At 47.6% G+C, this 16,219-nt stretch overlaps 1 protein-coding gene across 4 annotated transcripts in view; it reads right to left on the reverse strand.

Annotated features, from left to right (window-relative positions):
• The window catches only part of PLEC (plectin), a 249,407-nt gene extending 236,188 nt beyond the window's left edge, over positions 1-13,219 (reverse strand). For 2 of the 4 annotated variants that reach the window (XM_088442057.1, XM_088442055.1), the window contains exon 1: positions 8,974-13,219. In XM_088442057.1, coding sequence (XP_088298183.1) covers positions 8,974-12,850 — 3,877 coding nt within the window. In that variant the 5' untranslated portion in view covers positions 12,851-13,219. The remainder of the gene's footprint in view (positions 1-8,973) is intronic. The other 2 variants (XM_088442059.1, XM_088442058.1) reach the window with 1 other exon arrangement.
• Between the last annotated feature and the right edge of the window lie 3,000 nt (positions 13,220-16,219).

Consider the following 16,219-nt stretch of genomic DNA (forward strand, 5'->3'; position numbering starts at 1 on the left):
CAGAGGGCAACGTGGCCCATCAGACAGCTCCAATATAATATATATACAGGGAGAGGGCAACGTGGCCCATCAAACAGCTCCAATGTAATATATATACAGGCAGAGGGCAACGTGGCTCATCAGACAGCTCCAATATAATATAATATATATACAGTCAGATAGCAACGTGGCCCATCAGACAGCTCCAATATAATATATATACAGGCAGAGGGCAACGTGGCTCATCACACAGCTCCAATATAATATATATACAGGCAGAGGGCAACGTGGCTCATCACACAGCTCCAATATAATATATATACAGGCAGAGGGCAACGTGGCCCATCACACAGCTCCAATATAATATATATACAGGCAGAGGGCAACGTGGCTCATCACACAGCTCCAATATAATATATATATATATACAGGCAGAGGGCAATGTGGCCCATCACACAGCTCCAATATAATATATATACAGGCAGAGGGCAACGTGGCCCATCACACAGCTCCAATATAATATATATATATATACAGGCAGAGGGCAACGTGGCTCATCAGACAGCTCCAATATAATATATATACAGGCAGTGGGCAACGTGGCTCATCACACAGCTCCAATATAATATATATATACAGGCGGAGGGCAACGTGGCTCATCAGACAGCTCCAATATAATATATATATATATATACAGGCAGAGGGCAATGTGGCTCATCAGACAGCTCCAATATAATATATATACAGGCAGAGGGCAACGTGGCTCATCACACAGCTCCAATATAATATAAATATATACAGGCAGAGGGCAACGTGGCTCATCAGACAGCTCCAATATAATATATATACAGGCAGAGGGCAACGTGGCTCATCAGACAGCTCCAATATAATATATATATATATACAGGCAGAGGGCAACGTGGCTCATCACACAGCTCCAATATAATATATATACAGGCAGAAGGCAACGTGGCTCATCACACAGCTCCAATATAATATATATATACAGGCAGAGGGAAACGTGGCTCATCAGACAGCTCCAATATAATATATACACAGGCAGAGGGCAACGTGGCTCATCACACAGCTCCACTATAATATATATACAGGCAGAGAGCAACATGGCCCATCAGACAGCGCCAATATAATATATACACAGGCAGAGGGCAACGTGGCCCATCACACAGCTCCAATATAATATATATACAGGCAGAGGGCAACGTGGCCCATCAGACAGCTCCAATATAATATATATACAGGCAGAGGGCAACGTGGCTCATCAGACAGCTCCAATATAATATATATATATATACAGGCAGAGGGCAACGTGGCTCATCACACAGCTCCAATATAATATATATACAGGCAGAAGGCAACGTGGCTCATCACACAGCTCCAATATAATATATATATACAGGCAGAGGGAAACGTGGCTCATCAGACAGCTCCAATATAATATATACACAGGCAGAGGGCAACGTGGCTCATCACACAGCTCCACTATAATATATATACAGGCAGAGAGCAACATGGCCCATCAGACAGCGCCAATATAATATATACACAGGCAGAGGGCAACGTGGCCCATCAGACAGCTCCAGTATAATATATATATATACAGGCAGAGGGCAACGTGGCTCATCAGACAGCTCCAATATAATATATATACTGGCAGAGGGCAACGTGGCTCATCACACAGCTCCAGACGGTTACTGGCAAAGTAACGGCAATATGTCTGGAGAGCGCCTGCACCTCATCCCGCACAGCGTGTAACCTCACCGCAGCCAGATGCTATTTACTCTCTTATGGAGACCCCTTACTGAAATCAGACTGAGGCTTAGACAACTTGTGGCTCTCCAAAGCTGTGCTGGGACTTATAGTTCCACAACATTTTATGAGCATCAGAGGTTGCTTGTCTCCTATATACAGCATGTGTCCTTCACTGCTAAGACGTGTATACTGTAGCGCTGCGCTAAGGCGTTATACTGTAGCGCCGCGCTAAGGAATTATACTGTAGCGCCGCGCTAAGGCGTGTATACTGTAGCGCTGCGCTAAGGCGTGTATACTGTAGCGCCGCGCTAAGGCGTGTATACTGTAGCACCGCGCTAAGGCGTGTATACTGTAGCACTGCATTGCTGGAGCATGTATACTGTAGCACCGCACTAAGGCATGTATACTGTACCACCGCACTAAGGCATGTATACTGTAGCACCGCATTGCTGGAGCATGTATACTGTAGCACCGCACTAAGGCATGTATACTGTACCACCGCACTAAGGCATGTATACTGTAGCACTGCACTAAGGCATGTATACTGTACCAACGCACTAAGGGGGTCATTCAGACCCGCTCGCGAGCGGCAGGACGCTCGCAAGTGGGTCGATGTTCCCCACTGTGCATGCGCACGACGGAGGGAGCGGTTGTGTGAGAGAATGAAAATGTGTGCACACGTGAGAGAATGAAAATGTGCGTGCGCATGAGAGAATGAGGTGTGTGCGTGAGAGAGAACGAAAAATTGTGTGCGCGTGTGAGAATGTGTGTGAGAATGAGAATGTGAGAGAATCAGAATGTGTGCGCTTGTGTGAGAATGAAAATGTGTGCGCTTGTGTGAGAATGAAAATGTGTGCAAACGTGATACAATGAGATGTATGCGTGCGTGTGAGAATGAGAATATGTTCTCATGTGTGAGAGAATGATAATGTGTGCACGTGAGAGAATGAGAAAATGTGTGTCCATGTGAGAATGAGAATATGTTCTCATGTGTGAGAGAATGAGAATGTGTGTGCATGTGAGAATGATAATATGCGAGCATGTGTGAGAGAATGAGAATGTGTGTGCATGTGAGAATGAGAATATGTGAGCACATGTGAGAGAATGAAAATGTGTGCATACACGAGAATTTGAGAGAATGAGAATGTGTGCGCTTGTGTGAGAGAATGAGAATCTGTGCGTGTGTGAGAGAATGAGAATGTGTGCGCTTGTGTGAGAGAATGAGAATCTGTGCGTGTGTGAGAGAATGAGAATGTGTGCGTGTGTGTGAGAGAATGAGAATGTGTGCGTGTGTGTGAGAGAATGAGAATGTGTGCGTGTGTGAGAGAATGAGAATGTGTGCGTGTGTGTGAGAGAATGAGAATGTGTGCGTGTGTGAGAGAATGAGAATGTGTGCGTGTGTGAGAGAATGAGAATGTGTGCGTGTGTGAGAGAATGAGAATGTGTACGTGTGTGAGAGAATGAGAATGTGTGCGTGTGTGTAAGAGAATGAGAATGTGTGCGCGTGTGAGAGAGAATGAGAATGTGTGCGCGTGTGAGAGAGAATGAGAATGTGTGCGTGTGTGAGAGAATGAGAATGTGTGCGTGTGTGAGAGAATGAGAATGTGTGCGTGTGTGAGAGAATGAGAATGTGTGTGAGAATGTTTGCTTGTATAGAGACTGAAAATAGGTGTGTGTGAGAGAGATAGAATGTGGGATTTAGGATGTAAGAGAATGACAGGCTGTGCACATGTGTGAGACTGAGAATGTGTGAGAATGTGTGAGACTGAGAGAATGAGAATGTGAAAATAGGTCTGTGTGAGAGATAGAATGTGGGATTTAGGATGTGAGTGAGTCAGAGAATGAGAGGGTGTGCATATGTGAGTGAGAGAATGAGAGGGTGTGCATATGTGAGTGAGAGAATGAGAGGGTGTGAGAGAATTAGTGTGTGTGAATGAAAGATAGAATTAGTATGTGTGTATGTGTGTGTGTAAGATAGAATTAGTATGTGTGTGTGTGTGTGTATGTGTAAGATAGAATTAGTATGTGTGTGTGTGTGTGTGTGTATGTGTAAGATAGAATTAGTATGTGTGTGTGTGTGTATGTGTAAGATAGAATTAGTATGTGTGTGTAAGATAGAATTAGTATGTGTGTGTGTGTGTAAGATAGAATTAGTATGTGTGTGTGTGTGTGTAAGATAGAATTAGTATGTGTGTGTGTGTGTGTGTGTGTGTGTGTAAGATAGAATTAGTATGTGTGTGTGTGTAAGATAGAATTAGTATGTGTGTGTGTGTGTGTGTGTGTGTAAGATAGAATTAGTATGTGTGTGTAAGATAGAATTAGTATGTGTGTGTGTGTGTGTGTGTGTAAGATAGAATTAGTATGTGTGTGTAAGATAGAATTAGTATGTGTGTGTGTATGTGTAAGATAGAATTAGTATGTGTGTGTGTGTGTGTGTATGTGTAAGATAGAATTAGCATGTGTGTGTGTGTGTATGTGTAAGATAGAATTAGTATGTGTGTGTGTGTATGTGTATGTGTAAGATAGAATTAGTGTGTGTGTGTGTGTAAGATAGAATTAGTATGTGTGTGTGTGTGTGTGTAAGATAGAATTAGTATGTGTGTGTGTGTGTGTAAGATAGAATTAGTATGTGTGTGTAAGATAGAATTAGTATGTGTGTGTGTATGTGTAAGATAGAATTAGTATGTGTGTGTGTGTGTGTGTGTAAGATAGAATTAGCATGTGTGTGTGTGTGTGTGTGTAAGATAGAATTAGCATGTGTGTGTGTGTGTATGTGTAAGATAGAATTAGTATGTGTGTGTGTGTGTAAGATAGAATTAGTATGTGTGTGTGTAAGATAGAATTAGTATGTGTGTGTGTGTATGTGTAAGATAGAATTAGTATGTGTGTGTGTGTATGTGTAAGATAGAATTAGTATGTGTGTGTGTGTGTAAGATAGAATTAGTATGTGTGTGTGTAAGATAGAATTAGTATGTGTGTGTGTGTATGTGTGTGTGTGTGTAAGAGAATTAGTATGTGTGTGTGTGTGTAAGATAGAATTAGTATGTGTGTGTGTAAGATAGAATTAGTGTGTGTGTGTGTGTGTGTGTGTGTGTGTGTGTGTGTGTGTGTGTGTGTGTGTGTGTGTGTGTGTGTGTGTGTGTAAGATAGAATTAGTATGTGTGTGTGTGTGTGTGTGTATGTGTGTGTGTAAGATAGAATTAGTATGTGTGTGTGTGTGTGTAAGATAGAATTAGTATGTGTGTGTGTGTGTAAGATAGAATTAGTATGTGTGTGTGTGTGTGTGTGTGTGTGTGTGTGTGTGTGTGTGTGTGTGTGTGTGTGTGTGTGTGTAAGATAGAATTAGTATGTGTGTGTGTGTGTAAGATAGAATTAGTATGTGTGTGTGTGTAAGATAGAATTAATGTGTGTGTGTGTAAGATAGAATTAATGTGTGTGTGTGTGTGTGTGTGTGTGTGTGTGTGTGTGTGTGTGTGTGTGTGTGTGTGTGTGTGTGTGTAAGATAGAATTAGTAAGTGTGTGTGAATGAGACAGACGGAGAGGCCTTATGGAATAGTCTGCGAGTTGCAGGCGCGGAGGATAACAGCGATTTAGGCCATATTTTTTGAAGCAGTAATTTTAAAATTGGAATTGTATCTGTGCCCGAAACTCGCAGGCTATGAAATAAGGGCCAGAGGGGGTTTCACAAATCTTAATCTGTATCTGTGCTGTCAGGAAGTTTATGTTATTGTGTCTCCATTACAGTATTGTGCTCTAAATGACAAATAGTTTTTTGTGGGTCATTTTTATCCCCCATGACCTGCCTCAGGGGTCAGTACAGGGCTGCAGTATTTGTACCTGTTTATCTATGGAACGTGAAACTGCTAATTAATATAAAATACAAGACAATCCTATCAGTGATCCCACATGAGAAGGAGCTATGTAACTCAGGTGTCCATCGGACGCTGTGACATCAGGATAAGGATCCGGGCGTCCTACAAACACCAGCGCCAGATGGATGTATGGTGTCATATAAATGTAAAAAAAATCTAAATATTAACAGTTGTCTATGTTGCGCACACATATACCGCATACACACATATACCGCATACATACGTATACCGCATACACACGTATACCGCATACACACGTATACCGCATACACACGTATACCGCATACACACTTATACCGCATACACACTTATACCGCAAACACACTTATACCGCATACACACTTATACCGCATACACACGTATACCGCATACACACGTATACCGCATACACACGTATACCGCATACACACGTATACGCATACACACGTATACCGCATACACACATATACGCATACACACGTATACCGCATACACACGTATAGCGCATACACACGTATACCGCATACACACGTATACCGCATACACACGTATACCGCATACACACGTATACCGCATACACACATATACCGCATACACACATATACGCATACACACGTATACCACAGCGCTTTACACTCTATGGGCCTGATTCAGACCTGCTCGCGAGCACATAGCACTTGCAAGCGGGTCGATGGTGGGCCATTGCGCACGCGCGGCGTGCACGAGCCATGGAGTGAGTGAGAAATCACTCGCTCTGGGCTCGCTACAAGACAGGGAGGCTGTCGATGTTGATCTACAGCTCGCCCCGTTTTGTAGGTGGCTGCACAAACTGAGTTTGTGGCGTTTGTGGGCGGCCCTACTGACATCATTAGTGATGTCAGTAGTGGACTTCCTGCTTGCGAGACCTGAAACCCTACCACAAGGGTCTCCTCGCAAGCCCGATGGTCGCGATATTCGTGACCATTGCCATGCCGCACGCATGCGCTGTGGGTGGTCACCCACAGCTCGGCCTGGAGGCCGGTCAGAAAAAAAAAAAAGGGACGCCCTGATTCAGAGCGAGTGCACGCAAATAGCATGCGCCTCTGAATCAGGGCTTATATTCCCTACCACATACACATACATATACACACATATACACACATACACACACATACACACACAATTTGCCAGGAGCCAATTAACCTACCAGTATATTTTTGGAGTGTGGGAGGAAACCGGAGCACCCGAAGGTAACCCACGCAAACACAGGGAGAACATACAAACTCCACACAGGGCCCTAGTGGGAATCAACCTATGTGCTGTGATGCTAACCATTACACCAACTGCGCTGCCCGATTATAGAAGAATGAAAGACCCCCGCTGGCAGAGAATGGAGAGTGGGCAGCATCCTCACGCGTGTATGGGCTCGCTGTGGACGGAGCGGCCGCTGAAAGCAGCCATTGTGTGAGCTGCACTAATATTCAGGAATATGCAGCAACATAACTCGGCGAGGTCACTATTCCCAGTGACTAGGCCACAAAATGGCTGCTCCCTCCCTCCCTGTGTGTGTGGGGGTAATGGGTACATCAAGATACAGATGCACAGGCCGCTGAGATTTATAAGGGAATCCTATGTGACCGTAGAAACTGCGGTAGATGGAAAGGATCCATCACACTCAGGAGATGTATTTGCATTGCACCAGTAACAGACGGATACGCTAGACGGAGCTCTGCAGACTGGTCGGACCTGCTGCTGTGTGCGGTGAGGAACCTGTGCACGCCGGAGGCCGATAAACCTCAGCACAGGAATGCAATACACCTGCACCAGCAGAGGGTGTGAGCCGGGCACACAGAGGAACCCCCTCAGGGCCCGAGCATGGAATTCATGGTGCAATGTACATATAACATGTGCCTCTCCGGCTGTTGTGGAACTACAGGTCCCAGTATGGCCTACACAGTGCGATGTGGAAGAATGTGCCTGCGTCTCCTGCCGTCACTGGTGGAACATGTCAGTCGTTCTGTCTCTGATTAACCCATGTCATGCTGATCTCAGCTGGCACAGAGAGTGTGAGGATGTGACTCAGCCTTCTCCTGCCCACAGCCCAACTTCCCCTCTCCCAGAGCAGAGTCGCTGGCTTGTTCTATGCTGCCTGACGGAGGGTTTATCAGTGGGTGGAGGAGATAGGTTAGTGCTATGGATATGTACATTCCACGTCCCATGTCAGCCTACATCTCGCTTATTAAATGCACATTTTCAGGCCAGGCTCATACTTGGGAGCAGTGTAATGTTTGGAGCTTGGCCAATTCCCACTCAGTCATTCCCTCACCCATCACCGCCACATCCCACATGGCAGGTCATTCATTCAGATCATAGACCACATTGGTGAGGCACCCCAGGGATGGGTTACCCTACAGTAACTGCATGTTGTGCAGAAGTAGGATCACTATGGGTCTCTATGAGAACATATAACCTGGAAAAGATATACGGAAGATTTACGTTAATTGGCCATCGTCGCCCATAAGTGAGAGATATCCGTGTCACAGACACCTGTCCTCAATACAGCTCCATCACAACAACCTGCTGCCCTCACCATACCCAGCACTCCGGCTTAGTGTCTCCTTTCTGACGGTGACCAAGGACAAAGCTGGTTACTTGGCCTACTTACAGTGCCACGCTGCCACCAGCTACGTGGTCTGCATCCTATTGTAGGTCAAGGACCACACACCTAATGGTTGTGATTTCCAGCCAATTAAATTAACCAAATAGAATAATCAAGATCCATTTGATCGTCATCTAACTGGTTATGTTGACCCCACACATCAGGGACAATGGACGAAAAACTAAACCTGGCTTATTCTATTAGGCGAAGGATCACCGTTTAGTTTGGCCACACAATTTTCAAGGCCACGTTATGGGGTCACTTCCGGCATCAGTGGACCGGTCAGAAGATGACCTCTCACAATGGCTGATAGTGGTCACTAAGCAAGCTCTATAATGAGCCTACATTATCCACTATTGCAGTGATTCTCAAACTCAGTTCTCAGGACCCCACACAGGTCACGTTTTCCTGGTCACCCAGCAGGTGCACAGGTGTCTTCATTACTCACTGACACATTCTAAAAGATCCACCGTTGGAGATAATTATTTCACTTGTGATTCTGTGAGGAGACCTGGAAAACATGAACTGTTTGGGGCCCTGAGGACAGAGTTTGAGAACATGTGCACTAGTGCATTTATTTCACGGTCAGACACGCTGTGACATCACTGCTATTTATGCAGTCATTGCGGCACACATACCAAATGGTGATTGCACAGTGTAGAACCATCATTAAAAATAGAACATGACATACGTTGAATAAGGCTTTGATAACAGATATGGACTGCCTGCACGTACCTTCATCAGCATTAGATTCGGAATCACGCTCTTCTTCAGATGTCAAAGCTGGATTTTTGGACTCTAGTGTAGTCTGAGTATGGATAACTGTTTCTGATACAGTGTGGAGTTGGCTCTCCTTGGGCACTGGAGGATTCTGGGCAAGGACACCAGTATTTGATACAGCCTGGAGTTCCTTCTCCTTGGGCACTGGAGGACTCTGGGTAAGGGTGACTGGTTCTGACACAGCCTGGAGTTCCTCCTCCTTGGATACTGGAGGATTCTGGGTAAGGACAGCAGTATCTGATACAGCCTGAAGTTCCCCCTCTTTGGACACTGGAAGACCCTGGGTAAGGGTGACTTGTTCTGGCACAGCCTGGATTTCCTCCTCCTTGGGCACTGGAGGACTCTGGGTAAGGGTGACTGGTTCTGGCACAGCCTGGAGTTCCTCCTCCTTGGACACTGGAGGATTCTGGGCAAGGACACCAGCATTTGATACAGCCTGGAGTTCCTCCTCCTTGGGTATTGGAGGACTCTGGGTAAGGGTGACTGGTTCTGGCACAGCCTGGATTTCCTCCTCCTTGGGCACTGGAGGACTCTGGGTAAGGACAGCAGTATCTGATACAGCCTGAAGTTCCTCCTCCTTGGACACTGGAGGACTCTGGGTAAGGGTGACTTGTTCTGGCACAGCCTGGAGTTCCTCCTCCTTGGATACTGGAGGATTCTGGGTAAGGACAACAGTATCTGTTGCAGCCTGATGTTCCTCCTCTTTGGACACTGGAGGACTCTGGGTAAGGGTGACTTGTTCTGGCACAGCCTGGAGTTCCTCCTCCTTGGATACTGGAGGATTCTGGGTAAGGACAACAGTATCTGTTGCAGCCTGATGTTCCTCCTCTTTGGACACTGGAGGACTCTGGGTAAGGGTGACTTGTTCTGGCATAGCCTGGAGTTCCTCCTCCTTGGACTCTGGAGGATTCTGGGTAAGGTCAACAGTATTGGATACAGCCTGGAGTTCCTCCTCCTTGGACACTGGAGGACTCTCGGTAAGGGAGACCTGTTCTGGCACAGCCTGGAGTTCCTCCTCCTTGGATACTGGAGGATTCTGGGTAAGGGTGACTTGTTCTGGCATAGCCTGGAGTTCCTCCTCCTTGGACTCTGGAGGATTCTGGGTAAGGTCAACAGTATCGGATACAGCCTGAAGTTCCTCCTCCTTAGTGTCTGGAGGACTCTGGGTAAGGACAGCAGTATCTGACACAGCCTGGAGTTCCTCTTTTTTGGACTCTGGAGGACTCTGGGTAAAGACAGCAGTATCTGATACAGCCTGAAGTTCCTCCTCTTTGGACACTGGAGGATTCTGGGTAAGGATGACTAGTTCTGGCACAGCCTGGAGTTCCTCCTCCTTGGACACTAGAGAATGTTGGGTAAGGATGACTAGTTCTGGCACAGCCAGGTCATTCTGATGGTTCACATTGTGTAAGTCTTTGTGGGTAACTAAGTCAAGCTTCGATTCCTGTTCTTTGGTCCATTGTGTTTGCTCAGGCTTTGACACAGAGATGCCAGCATCTGGAACTGCCAACTGCCCCTGGCTAATGTCCTCCAATTTTGCATGATGCGTATCTCGTGCATTATTTTGCGAATAATTAAATGAAACAGATACTCTATGGGACAGATTCAGGACACTAGTGTCTTCCTGCGCTGTGGCATTTCGTCCCAGCTTCGCTACAAGGATCTCTGGACCCTTCTCCAGGGTTTCGTCTCGATTACCTTTCGTGCATTGAAGGTCTGCGGACACCGAGGTAAGACCCTGATCTACTGTAAGAGCCTCCGTCTTTTCAATTATGTTTTTGTGATTATTTACAGACTCTTGTTTAACTTTGGTCTGACCTTTCACCAGGATGGACTCCTGGTCCATCTCTGTCTTTGGTAGGTGGGTGGCAGAAATCTGTGCTGGCTCTACAACCTCTTTCTTAGCCTTCTCCCCCTTACTCTTGGAGCCCTTCTTGTTCTTCCCATGACTGACCTCCTGTTGTGTATCAGCTTGGATAGGAGCATGGTGAGAGGCCTGGGTGCTGGCCAGAGACACCTCCTCTTTCTGATTCTGCCTCTGAGATCTGCTCTCTCTGACCTGTGTAATGACTAGTTCCTTCTCTGTCTTTGTAACCACCTGTGTTACAGATTCCTCACTCTTTGTCTTTTGCATCTTTTCCTCCTGTAATTTTTCTTTTTTGGTTTTGGAAGATGCACTATTTTGGGTCTTCTGAGTTACGGCCTGAGTGACCTGCTCCTTCTTTGGCTCATTCTTGGCCTCCCTCATACTCACACCCTTGGTCTGTATCTTTGCTGGTTTCTCTATGGGCCCCTCATCACTGGTCTTTTCCTGGTCAAGTTCTTTTTTCTTCTGTCCCTTTGTAACTTCTAACCTGCTGTCTGTTTTTGATTCTGTTTTGGGGGGCTCTGGTTTGGCGCCCACAGGGGTTAGCGTGACACAAACCTCTTCCTTTTCAAGCTTCTGACTTCTGATTTTTCCCTGATCATTTTCTGGACCCTGCGCTACTGCGGACTTAGAGGTAGAGACCATATGAATGTTTCTCACTTCTACCTCTTCTTGTTCTTTCTCAGCTACATTTTTACCCGTTTTCTGCTGCTTAACCTCTTGCTTGGACTCTACTTTTACCAACCCGAGGGTAGAGGTCACTAAACTTGGGGCCTTCACTATCTCATCTGCCTCTGGGATGATTTGCTTTTCTTTGGCTTTCTGCTTTTTTAACTGCCCCTTCTCTTGTTTTGGCTCCTGGCCCAATAATAATTGCCCCTGTACAATTGCCTTCTCCTTTGCCCCCTGCTCGTGGTTAGTGATTTCTAGTGATTTATGACTGGTGACTACGACCTCAGTGACAGACCTCACTACATGTACCTCCACTGATTTCTCACTTACTACCTTTCTGGCCTCCTCCTTTTTTTGCCCCAGGTTGGCCCCTGATTTTTCTGTAAACTGAGTTTGAGACGTTGAGGTGACACCACTCACAATGGCCTTCTCCTCCCTCCTCTCACTGGTGGAGATGACTGGACTCAGAGCTGTCAGTAACTCAGCATTACCACTCACTGCCGGTGCTCTGGAGTCCTCTTCCCCTGCACGTGGTTTTCTGTCCCCTAATTTCTTCTCCGCCGTCCAACTTTCAGCAGATGTGGTCCCTAGATTGGCCCTTTTTTCTGCCCCTGTTCTCTCTGGCTCTCCCCCAGATTTCTTTCTCGTCTCCTCCCTCCCCTGGCTTTCCTTCATCCCCCACTTCTCTTTTGCGTTAGGTACATGAAAACCCCGACTAGTGCCACTTGTTCCCCTCTTCAAACTGCCCTGATCATCTCTTTCCGCCCATCTCTGCCACCCACCTTCTTGCCAGCTGTTCTCCAGCACGTGGGAATTGACGGAGCCATTTATGGCATTCTGACCTCTCTGAAGCACCGTCTCCTCTCTCCTGCGGTACTCTTGCCTCTCAGCGTCAACCTGGGGCTTTGGAACATAAGACGTGGGTCCCCGGACAGCCTGGACATTTGCAGCAGGTGTCCTCCGTGGCAAACCTGGGGGAGGCATGGGGCGCCTGACCCTCTGCAGAGAAGCTGGCACGATCTCAGGTGGGAGATGCAGGTACTGGCGCAGATAGTCGATGCCCTCATTGGTAAGGTACCAGTAGCAATGCCTCCATACAAACGTTTCCCTCACAAACCCACGTGATCTCAGCGAGCCCATGGCTTTGGTTACCTGCAGGTTCGTGACCCCGGGCACTTCAGCGTGGCGGCTCTGAGGTCTCTCATCATTCTTTGCCACCATTACTCCATCCCTGAAGAGGATTTCATAGATGGCTCTCAGGCGGTCAAGCGGCATCAGCATCCCGGCCACCATGTTGGCTAGTGGGGCTCAGCACCAGTGCGGAGCAAAAAGTTGCAGTCCTCTGGACGACGCGCCAAAAAGTAAAGAAGAAAAGATCCTAAACAATAAATAAAGAGCAGGAACTTCCTGGAGCCGAGTGTCACAGAAGCTGACAGCTGATCTCCCGGAATATAGATCCTCCAGAGGGAGAAGCCGCAGCCTCCGCTCTGCAATAATCTCTGCAGAGCCTTAAAATGGGCAGTGAGACACCAAAAAAAGTTTTTCCTCCCCTCCCTCTCTTCTTCACCCCCCTCCTCAGTTGCCTCTGGATAGTGTTTGTGACTCCACCTCCTGGGTGTTAGAGAGACTGGACAGAGAGAGAGAGACAGCTGAAAGTCCAGGGAGACAGCCGCTTAGCGTGCACAGGAGGAGAGAGGGTGAGAGAGTCAGGCAAACAGGCAGTCACACACCCCTCCAGTCATACAGAGAGACAGAGGGAGGGAGGGAGGGAGGAGGCAGGGATCCAACCTCTGTGCCTCATGCTGCTGCCAACCCACCCATTCATTACCGAGGGCCGGCACGCCGCAAGGACATGGGCGGATGTAGCCCCTGCTCTCAGGTGGACACAGCAGTAGTTGGAGCAGGAGGCGGCCGATCAGTAGAGGAGATAACAGTAATTCAGCTCAAAGGGGATTTCTGCTCAGAACCTGCAGACATGGAGCAGCAGCCCAGCAGAGGTGGTAGTAAGAATAACCATTGTATACTGATGTAACCGGGGGGAGGTCTATAATAGACGCAATGCTTCTTCCTCCTCACAATCCTAAAAGTCAGCAGCTGCCCAAAACCCTCAGTGTGTGCCCTTTACCGTGACACGTGCGGCCCACAAATAGTTAACATGACAGTGCTGCCGTATGACCAGATTATATATATCCATATATTCCTAGACTGCGGAAGGTGACATAAAAAGGTCTCGCTACCCAGGCAGCTGTTTCCATGTGTCACACACGCACACATGTCACTCTCTCCTTCCCCCAAAACCACATTATAGATTGCAAGCTCTTGCGACAAGCAGTGACAAGTGCCTTCTTAAATCCATCCACTGGGTCCGTCCAGACAGCAATTACTGAGAGGCGCTTTGATAAATAATCTAATTGCGAGACCTTTCAACGCCAAGAGAAGCGCACGAGTTCCGACACGACGCAAGAATGGTATAATGTCCTGTCGCAGGACGCTCTTCCCCGCAGAAGGGCAATACTCTGTGCTTATGGCTTTATACACAGATATTAGCGTGTGCCCATCACCTAGGCACAGAGACATTTGTGCCTCACGCCCCAGTGCTTCCTCAGGGTGTGATGCCTCATCTGTATATCCCTATTATATCCCCTCTATTCACTAAGCTGAGATTCCTCCCTGCGGGAATATTCTGGGCTCATTTCTGCTCAGTTGCATATTTTATCCGGTTACATTTATAGCATCGTATAATATATCGTTATATACGTACATAGGGCCTGATCCATGGATGGGTGCTAATGCCGCAGCAGCTGCTGCTGCGAATATGTATGCAGCGGCTGTGCGTAAATATGCAAATGTCGCAACAGACGGGATTAGTATCAAGACACCCACCGGCGGATACGTAAATCCAAACAGCTGCACATAAAGAGACAGCATCGGTCAGAGATCAGCCAATAATCGCCCTTCGGAGTAACCCTATGGTCGTGCTGAGTGGCTCTGAGAACGGAGGCGACGCGCCTGCGGTCCAGTCACCACGCCCCGTTGCCACCCACAAACGGTCCCTGCCTGTCAACCATTTTGAGAATGAATCCTCACTGCGAGCGACAGCGGTATTGAAACTTCACGCGTGCGCAGGGTGGCTCAGACGCAGGTTATAGTTATTCGCTCAACGATATAAACATCGGCACCGCGCCAGTCAGAATCAGGCCCATAGACCTTATTACCGTATGTCATGAGACGAACAACAACATGAACGTTTGTATTATGTATCCAGGGACAATGTACTCACTCGTACAATGATTTACCCGGGAGCTTCCAGTCATGTCACCCGGCCGTTACCTGCTGCGCTCTCAGCTATATGGTTTTATCATAATGTCAAACGCTGACCGGTTACCAACATGGCGCAGTAGTCCCTGATCAGGCCGCTGCTACCAACATGGCACGATAGTCCCTGATCAGGCCGCTGCTTAGTTACTGCAGTCCTAGGTACAATACCACCTCCACCACGGCAGGAAAGGGTCATTTAAATGTTATTGACAGCGAAATATAAAGGTGAACAAGGTGAGACACTAAAGCTGCATCTGGGTGATGATCAGTAGGTGGGAAGAGAGGTGAGAGCTGTGTAAATATCTATTAAAAAAGCAATATATCCAGGGAACAGGTTTATGCTGATAAAAGAAAATTATTCCCACAAGTCATCACTTCACATAGGCCAGTATTATCCTGACACATAGGGATCACTTCACATAGGCCTGTATTATCCTGACACATAGGGATCACTTCACATAGGCCTGTATTATCCTGAAACAGCACGTACACTAACTCCCAAAGTCCCACAAGTCCCAACGCCCCGCCTCCTGACCGTCAGCTCCCAGTGCCCCACCACTGATCGTCAGCTCCCAACGCCCCGCCTCCTGACCGTCAGCTCCCAACGCCCCGCCTCCTGACCGTCAGCTCCCAACGCCCTGCCTCCTGACCGTCAGCTCCCAACGCCCCGCCTCCTGACCGTCAGCTCCCAACGCCCCGCCTCCTGACCGTCAGCTCCCAACGCCCCGCCTCCTGACCGTCAGCTCCCAACGCCCCGCCTCCTGACCGTCAGCTCCCAACGCCCCGCCTCCTGACCGTCAGCTCCCAATGCCCTGCCTCCTGACAGTCAGCTTCCAGTGCCCCACCCACTGACAGTCAACTCCCAGTGCCCCGCCTCCTGACCATCAGCTCCCAACGCCCCGCCTCCTGACCGTCAGCTCCCAACGCCACGCCTCCTGACCGTCAGCTCCCAACGCCCCGCCTCCTGACCGTCAGCTCCATCATCCGACCTCCTGAACCCTCATCTCCATCATGCCACCTCCTGAGGCCCTATCACCCAATGTCCCAGCACAGAGACACCGCAAAAAGCCTTACGCTGGCACACATGTAATAAATCATTATGCAATAACTCAAGTAAGGCTCAGTTTTAATTTAAACGCTAAAAGTCAGTTTTCATATGGCCAAAGATTTCACTGCACACCGACGTTTCCACAGCTTAAGATATGTACAACCATAAATCTACAGAACATGTACGAAGTTTGCGATAATGAGCAGCAGCAGATACACAGCTAGCAATAATCCTACACAGTGCAGTGTACACTGCTGGTACCATATACAGATCTAGCGATAATCCTGCACAGTGCA

The sequence above is a fragment of the Taudactylus pleione genome, unplaced genomic scaffold, assembly GCF_031769625.1.
Source record: "Taudactylus pleione unplaced genomic scaffold, aTauple2 ptg000304l, whole genome shotgun sequence".
NCBI lineage: Eukaryota > Metazoa > Chordata > Amphibia > Anura > Myobatrachidae > Taudactylus > Taudactylus pleione.